The sequence below is a fragment of the Acanthisitta chloris genome, unplaced genomic scaffold, assembly GCF_000695815.1.
Source record: "Acanthisitta chloris isolate BGI_N310 unplaced genomic scaffold, ASM69581v1 scaffold14170, whole genome shotgun sequence".
Classification (NCBI taxonomy): domain Eukaryota; kingdom Metazoa; phylum Chordata; class Aves; order Passeriformes; family Acanthisittidae; genus Acanthisitta; species Acanthisitta chloris.
This window is the reverse complement of record NW_008652315.1, coordinates 69,459-78,297: the sequence shown is the minus strand read 5'-3', so window position 1 is coordinate 78,297 and position 8,839 is coordinate 69,459. Positions and strand designations below refer to the sequence as shown.

Below are 8,839 nucleotides of genomic sequence, written 5' to 3'. Positions count from 1 at the left end.
CCATGTATTTAATTTATTTTGGTTTTGGTTCAATCATCTTTTCCATCCAGCTGCTGGAGGGAGCCAGCATATATTGACAGTCAGATGCTGCTTTTGTCTCGGTTACCTGAAGCTAACCTTGACCTACCCTGTAAGACTGTTATGATCAAGGCGTTCCTACCCTAGAAAATATTATGACACTGTTTTTACTATTGGCATTGGCAATTTGAACTTCTGAAGGAATTTCGTCCTGCACGTGTGACAAAGGCTTTGTCTCCTTCCCTCCTTTTTCCTTTGCAAGTCTGCTGATCTTCCTGAAGGTCTGTGACAGGGTGTGGTAAACTTGTTCTCAATAATACCCTTCCAAAAATATTACCCATATATTAGTGGAAGCGCTGCCATTGCTTTTTATATTCTAGCACAAATCCCAGATAAATGGCTATTGTCTAGTACTGTGAAACATCAGACTTTCACTGGGAGAGAAGTAGATGAAATTCCAGAGGAGTGAACTAGAGATGTTCTGCTTATCAACACCATCTAAGTTTTTAAGGCAGCAGAGAGGAGGCATTAGCACTGCCTTACTGACAATGACATCATCAATTTATGTACCTTTTTTTTTTTTCTAAAGTGCCTTTAGATTAAGATGTGCTGATTGAGTCCTTGCATCTAAAATGTGTTTCAGCATGCTCAAACCCAGAAATCATAACACCATCTTTGCCAATATACTGAATGTTGGATCTGAAAAGACCAGTCTTGTCTGCCTGTCTGCCTTTTTTTCCACATAAAATCCAGTCCAAGTTTGCAGTTAGATTTATTGCAGTATATTGAGTGACCCACATGAAATAAGCAGCATCCAGTACATAGTACTCTGGATTGAGACTTGGGAACAAATCTAGGTCTCCCAAATCTGCCTTGGATTCTTGCTCAGGTTTACACAGTCAGCTTCACCAGACATGTGCCTTAGATACATTATGAAATTAGGCTAATGATAATTAATACATTTAAAGCATGTTTTTCTCAGAAAATCAGCTAGTAAGGGTTAAGTAATAATATGATTGTCTCAGGTATGTAATAAATAGGAATCACTTTTTGGTCATTATCCATTCTTGTGGTTGCCCACTGAATAGCTGAGTCATTGGCTCATCTAACTCAAAGGCTGAGAAAGTAGGAAAGACTCTGTCCTTAAAATAAAAACTGGGCTTCTGTTTCAAGTGTAGAATGCAGGTACCTGTGGAACCCTGTTACTAAATAGTATCAAAGCCAAGATCATGGCAGGTTTTAAGGTGTGAGATGAACAATAGACACATCAGTATCAAAGCTAATGCTTAAAATAATTTTAGTAAATGATAAAAGGCCTCTGTTCTGGATAAACTGCTTCCCCTGTGGGCACATTATTGCGTAAGTGTACATTGCAGTGTCTCTGCTTAGAAGTGTATTACAACACTAAGATAAATCCAAATGAGCTGACTTGGTCTGTTGCTATAATTCAATGAGACTTTTATTGTGTCCCTAATTTTAGAAGATCATGTTGTATTCTAATTGCAAATTTTTTGAAGTTGGAAAAGAGCTGATGTCTTGAGCTAAACCACTTGTTGGCCAATCTGTTTCTCCTTTGAGTCTTAAAGTCATCTTGTTTTTGGAGGTATGAAATGGTAAAGCAGTTCTCTTTTCATCTCAAGAAGAAATTAAACTACATAGCTATGCAGTTATCCAATAGATAGGCTTGATGCCAAAATGATGCCTAATGAGTTATAAAAAAGTTAGTCATGCCAGTAATTGCATCATTAGAAACTATTTTAAAGGAGTTGTACCTCTTGGGTAACTAAAACATGTTTTGTAGTGCTTTGTTTATTTTCAGATACACTCAAGGTAAATATTTATTGGTATTGAAACTGTAATGTATTCCTACTGGCTTGATATTTTCAGATAAAACACACTGATTAAAAGTGAAAGTCTAAGTGTTTCCTACTGCACTAGAGATAAGGTATATATTCCAGACCCTTCATGTCCCTGATGTACAGAGAAAGAAAGTAAAACCAAGGAAAAAGTATATCCATACAGATCACATTACAGTATTCAAACAATATTAATCCTCATTATCTCAATCCTGTCACCTTTTTGTATAAAATACATGTTTAGATTGTAAATTCCTGGGGCAAAAAAAAAATATTTTGTTCTATTCTTGTACATTTCCTAGTATAGATGGATGGTGGTTGATTACTAAGACTAGTGGGTCTAATAATACTGAGTAATTATTAAGGAAGTATTTGCCTTGTGGTTCTTTGTGGAAGTCACTAGTAAGAAAATCCTGAACCTGCAGTGCAATTACTCTGCAAACCTAACCAATATTCCTACTTTTGTAGACCATCCTTTAATTTCTCTACAAAGATCTTGCAGTATCGATCAGGTCAAGTTCTGAGTGACTTGTGAGATCTGAAACATTGGCTGTTGAAGAGAATGAAAATCAGTGAAATTAATTGAGTTATTTTCTGCATGTATAAAATAGCAACAGGGGGTTTACATCAGATGAACAGCAGTGTTGGAAGGGTACAGTGAATTCAGAGACACTCTACAAACACCCATATTCTATTTTGAAGTGACAGAAGAAATGTGAACCCTGATCTCAGGAGGTCTATGCAGAACTGTATGGGCAAATGGAGCTTCCCTACATTTACATAAATGTAGCCAAGTCTGAATCTAGGTGTTGCAATCAAGTCTTAAACCTTATCTCCTGCTTACTAATACTATTTGGGTTGGAGGGTTTTCCCCTTTGGTATGGTATGGATTGCTAAAATGCAGATGTTTATTCTGGTGTTTGAGATGTTGTCTCATAGTTATCCAGTTGCAGCTTCTTTACTGTAGAAAAACTGTGCTTTTTTGACATAATACATGCAAATATACTTCTAATGTTTTCTGTGTTGGCTAAATAGAGTTGTGGGAAATGATAGCCTTATAGTGATGGCTTTGTTCAGACTTGTTGTCAACTCCCATTGCCCTCAGAATTAGCTACAGGCTGGCAAACTGCAGTAGTCTTTATTATATAGAATACACAACGGCTCTGCAAAACATGTTTAACCCAAAGTGAGCAACAAAGATGAGAGATTTCAGCTCTCGGCCCACTTGGCTGTGGTGGTGTCTTTTCTGCCCTGCACTCCTCTAGTATGCCAGAATGGCTCTGTGATTAAAACTTTGTAAGTCTTAATTTTGAATTTTTTTTGTCTTTTGTTACTTGGGAGTGCAGACTGCAAACTTCTCTTTTGTTCACTTTCCATATGCTTTCCCAACTCAACCACCTAATAGAAGGCCTATGAAATGCATGTTTTTATCTGCTATTCTGGAACAGCTTTCCTCAGTGAATCTATAGCCAAATCATTTTTAAAATGTCTGATTTCCCTCAAATTATAGATCTACTTTTGCAACCTAAGTGGACAAAGAGCCATTTCTGCTAGCATAGAGACATAAAAACAGCATTTTATGTAATTTCAGATGGAGGAGACTCAAATCCCTGACAGAATATGGGCCAATTGCTCCTCTCTGTTCACTGGGCAGGAAGCCTGACCACAGTTTTTGCAGCATGGCTGAGCCATGAGTCTGTGGCTGGTGGAGTTATTAGAGCCTTCTAGTAGAGCTTCCTCCAGGGTATGTGCCTTCTCTGCCTTGACAATGGTATTAGCCACCCCAGCTCGTGCCTTGGGAAAGATGTCCCAGTTCATGCCTTATTTGACCAGCATGAAAGGAGATGTCAGGGTATCCCTTTAGGTAGGTGTCCCTTGTCACCATCAGTCCACAGGGGTAGTGATGAAGCAGGTACAGACCACAGGTTTCTGCCTCAATCGTCTTCCATTTTTCTTGGCACTTCCATTGAAACAGGAGCCATAGTGGGTGATTGCACTTCAGTACATTTGCCTGTGAAAGGAAACAACATTCTCAATGAGGTTTTTCCTGATGGATACACTAGTTAATGTGAGAGCACTAATTATATATGTCCTTTAGTCTCTTACTATGTGTCAATCTACAATATATAAAAAATCCTAAACTTACTAGATGGTCTTTAAGGTCCCTTCAACCCAGCCCATTCTATCATTCTATGATATTGTAGAATACTCCTATTAAGATTTTTAAATGGGACCTGTTTCCAGTAACTGGGTGAAAAGCCTATAAATGGACATCTTTCTCAGACAGTGGGTGCTGTTGCTGTATTGATTTTCCTAAAGTATTGGCAACTAAAGTGGCAACTAAAGCCCCACATCAATGTTTCTTTTGAAAGGGTGGGTTGCAGTATTTGATGCTATGGTAACTGCATTGACATCATATTTTTGGTGATGCTTACCTAAATAATTCTTTGTGGTTTATCTATAGTTATGAGGACGCTGTGGTTGAAATCATGGCTCCAATAAAGCTGGTGACATTCTTGACTTCTGTAGAGCTAGGATGTCGCTGTAAGATTTTATATTGTTTTGACTTTTATGTAGTCTCTTAATGTTGTGTTTGTTTTAACAATAGCTCTAACTTTATGGCAGATGTGAATTTTACTGTTCTAGTTAGACTAGAATACGTAACTCACATGTATATGTAGCATGGACACAAATAGTCTTGAAGACCAAATTCAGCAAACACTTGCTCACCTGCATACTTGTTAAAGCAGTTTATGTCAAGCTTTTGTGAAAGCGTGTCTATTTTCAGGATTGGGATTTAGTCATTGCAAAGAAGTGGAAACAAGCTGATTTGTCTCTGAGCAAGTGTGAAACCTGGGATGGAAGCACAGGACTCAAGCTGAGAAGCAGTATGCTTTTTACACTGCCCTTCTCAATCAAATTTCAAAACCTCCTAAAGTTTTAATCTTCATTAGACTGTGTGAAAGCCAAATCTGAGCATTTTAAATGAGATTATATTTTTCAAACACCTCTACACAGCACTAAATGGTAACATTTGCAAGTGTAGTTAAGGCAGTCTAATCCCTGTAACAAGTGATGTTGCAGTGGTTCTCCTTTCCCTGAGACTTGGAAGGTGACTTACAGTCTAAAACAAGACCAGAACAGTTTCTTTGCTAAAGGTTCAAAGTTAAGGTCAGATGTGGTGTGCTGGTTGCAACCAAGTTGGGAGTTTACTGCCTACAGACTTTCTGACTGCTCTTTGCTGTCTGCCTTGCAGAGATTGCAGTCTCTGGGACTGGCTGGCATGCTTGTGTGCCATTTCTTTCTATCCCAGTTTATCACATGCAATTGTTTTTTAAATCCATGCCATTTTAGTGGATGCCCTCTGTGTTAGGGGACAAGCAGGCATGCAGCTGAAGGGCCCAGTAACCTCTTAACCTGGTTCAGCTGCAGCCAAACTGATGTGTCTGGTGATAGCCTGAAAAAGCACCTTTATTGGTTTTTGGAGCTCCTAACTTGGTTCACCCAGGTGCATCAGTTACTATCAGCAGGTCTAAGAGTTGAGAGCTTCAGGCTGTGTGCACACATGGACTGTGGCTACTGTGGTACAGTACTTTGGCCTTTGGGCTCAGACCCAATAAGGAGTTGTGTGCCAGCTGAGAAGGAATTGTGTTTCATCTTAGCTGGTACCAGCTACATATGTCTGCACCAAAAGTTTAGGCCAATTAGCATGAGATCGTTATATCACTGTAACTCAACTGTATAATGAACCTGTCTCCACTGGGCTTTAACCTGATATGCCAAAGGGATGGGGACATATCCATGCAGCTTTGGCCAACTCTGTTGTGGATCTGGTCCAGTTCAGTGGATGGAGGGGATGTGTGGATGGAGACAGTAACTTGTTAGGCTTTTTATGGAAAGCTTCTGGTTTGTCTCAATCTACGCTATTGCAAATGTAATGTGAAACATTGAAGTTCTATTGCTGTGGTTAAACTGTCACAGTTTGCAGATCAGAAAGTGAATTATATTAGAACTATATTTAGACACATATATTTGTGTGTGTCTACATCATTCTTATACATGAAAGATGCCAATTAAAAAACTTTTATATCGGCCATAGTTAGTTTCATCATCAGGCCAAAGTGTAGTGCTAAAATACTGTTTCTTCAGTCAAAATGGTGACACTGGAACAAAACCAGTAGAAGAAATATGGAACAGCTCCTTTTTGCAATGGTGATTGCATGGTCTTCAATAACCTCTATAAAATTTATGGAAGAGGTAATCCCAGCAAATGTTCCTCTTCTGTGTGGTCTAGGGAACACAAATTAGAACTTTTTATTTTCCCTTTCATCCACCTAGAAGCATTGCACACGTAGGGAGCATATTGATTTGTTTTGGTAATGTGGAGCTTCTGAAGCCAGGTACAGACTTGCTGTTTAACAGCCTGACCTGTTTGGGGTGAATTTTTCTTCCTTTCAGTTGTCTTTTTTTTTTTTTTTTTTTGTAGGAGATGTACCAACATAGAGTTGTTATAATTTGTGCTCCTTTTTTGTTTGTAGGTATCAGTATTACCTACAAGTGAAAAAGGATGTTCTTGATGGCCGACTAATTTCTTCAATCGACCAGGGAATTCGACTAGCTGGTTTGGCAGTGCAAGGTAAGATGACATGGCTTTATAGCCTTTTTCCCACAATGACTCTTTTGACTTGTTCTCTGTGTTGACTGGGCACTAACTAAGGCCTTGTATGACTCCTACTCACAACAGCTGGGTTTGCTATTGATTTAAAAGTGCATGGGTGGACTCCCATTGATGAAAGACTCACACCCTTGGGGAGGGAATGATGGACCACATCACAGTGTTCAACTTTCCTATTTCTAAAATTCATGTAAGCGAATCTGAACAAAACTCAAGTTCTTCCAACCCTGACCACGGAGTACTTTGCAGTAATGAATTTGCTTCACATTCTCTGGTTTGAAATGCAAATTACATCAAAGCACACAGCACCAGCTTTAATTTTGCCTTTAATTAAAAACTTGTTCTGTTGTACAGTGTTATCTGAAGTATAAAAGAACACATGACCATAATTATGTGAGTTATTAATAATAAGCTACTTCTTACAACATGATTTTTATTCTGAGCCTCCTAAGGACATCAATAAAAGTGGGATCATATAATGTATATGGGCAGAGGAAGAAGCCCTGTATTTGGATAAAGTATGTTTCAGTCTATCTACAACTGACTATGAGAACCTAAGGTAGAGTTTCAGCAATTCGTGCATGCTGTCTGAGAAGGGAAGTACACATAAATATACATTTATATATATACAGTATACAAATATACATAAATAAACATGAAGGTCTGATTCTTGAAAGTTAAACGTTCAATGGAGAGTAATTCTAATATGGTATCTTTTAAAGCAGTAGAAATGCCATTTTGTTATCTTAGGTCTTGGTTAAAAATTGAAGAAAAAAATGCTTCCTGTCAAATCTTGAAATATTTGATTAATAAAGAAAAATATGTATAAGATTCTCAAATGAATCTTTCAGTTTAGGTAAATGAAGATTTTCTGGTGTGTAAGTTAGGGCTGAATAGATAGTATGTGTCACTGGTCCTGTGTTTTTGGAGCTTTTTCCTAATTTTGAGTGTGCTAGAGAATCTTTGTAACCACTTTAAAGTAATTTCCTCTATTCTGAACTTTCTACGTAATCTATTTTATTTCAAAGACCATTGCATCAAAATGCTACACCTAATCTTGCTTTATTCTGGACATTGTTTTACTCCCTTTGTCCTTTGCATGTGATGCAATCAACTTTGAAACACTTACTTTTTTTAAACTTACAGGCTCTGTTTTATGTCCATTTTGATTTCTTTGTGTTTATGTTAAAACATAACTCTGAGGTAAAAACAAAATGAAACTGCATTTTTGGCATCCTGCAATATGTGAAATTGTCTAGAAGCTTTGAAAGAATGTTTAGATAATATGATTTATGGTGGGGATTTCCAGCTTCTATAATATGAGAATCTTGTAGATGGTGTTTGATCCAGTTCAATTAATATAAAATAAAAACCTCCTGGCAAGATATTCTTTTGATATAGACTGTTGTGTACTTAACAGATAGATAAATATAGGCATTGTTTTGGGCATTTTTTTAATGTAGTTTAGCCTTTAGGAAGCATTTTCAAAATTCCAGTTTCAAGGACATTCAAGAAATGTAAAGTAGAAAAGCAAATAGAAAGGTGTGGGCCAGTCTGTCAAATGAACGCAGTGCTTGCACTGGTCTGTTGGCTGCAGAATGATAAACCTTCCCCCCACTTTGGTTGTGGACAATTTTTAATCAAACTGACTAATGGATTTTGTGGGTTTTGCCTGGTCAGGGCTGGAAAAATTGGAGGAGCAGAAGTGTGTGCACCATTTTTAAAGAGGCTGAGAAATCCCAGCCTTTTTTAATGGGGTATAAGATGTCTACAGAAAAGCAAACTCTTGCACGCCTGATGGTTAAGCACTGCAAATGGTCATTATATTAGTGATCAAAAGAAAGAAATTGCATGTTGGCTCTTATTTGGTCTCCAGAAATAACACTATTATTTTCAGACCTCCATGTTAAAAGCTAAAATACAAGCAGAAGTCTTTGTGCTGGGTTGTGGCTTCAGAGAGAACTCGCCCACTTGAAATTAATCATCTGTCCAAAGGTTGAGTGTGGTCTTAACATGTGTGGAAAGTGCCAAAATGAGTAATTGTGTTGTTTTTTCCAGCGGATTTTGGAGACTATAATCAGTTTGAATCTCATGACTTCCTCCGAGAATATGTCTTGTTTCCTATGGTGAGTTCCTTATCCCTCTCTTTTGTGGTCTTCTATGAATAATTTCTCCATACCTCAGAGATGGCTTTGCTGAAAACAGAGTAAAAGCACCAGTGCTGAACTAACAGTAGTGGAAATAGAATTTGCTCCCCAAAACCTGCAATTTACTTGATTGCATCTGAATG

At 37.8% G+C, this 8,839-nt stretch overlaps 1 protein-coding gene across 1 annotated transcript in view; it reads left to right on the top strand.

The window, feature by feature from the left end:
- The first annotated feature begins 4,410 nt into the window (after positions 1-4,410).
- The window catches only part of PTPN14 (protein tyrosine phosphatase, non-receptor type 14), a 40,023-nt gene continuing 35,594 nt past the window's right edge, over positions 4,411-8,839 (top strand). Inside the window, exons 1-3 of the mRNA XM_009076932.1 lie at positions 4,411-4,418; positions 6,413-6,510; positions 8,608-8,675. Of these exons, the coding sequence (XP_009075180.1) occupies positions 4,411-4,418; positions 6,413-6,510; positions 8,608-8,675 (174 nt within the window). The remainder of the gene's footprint in view (positions 4,419-6,412; positions 6,511-8,607; positions 8,676-8,839) is intronic.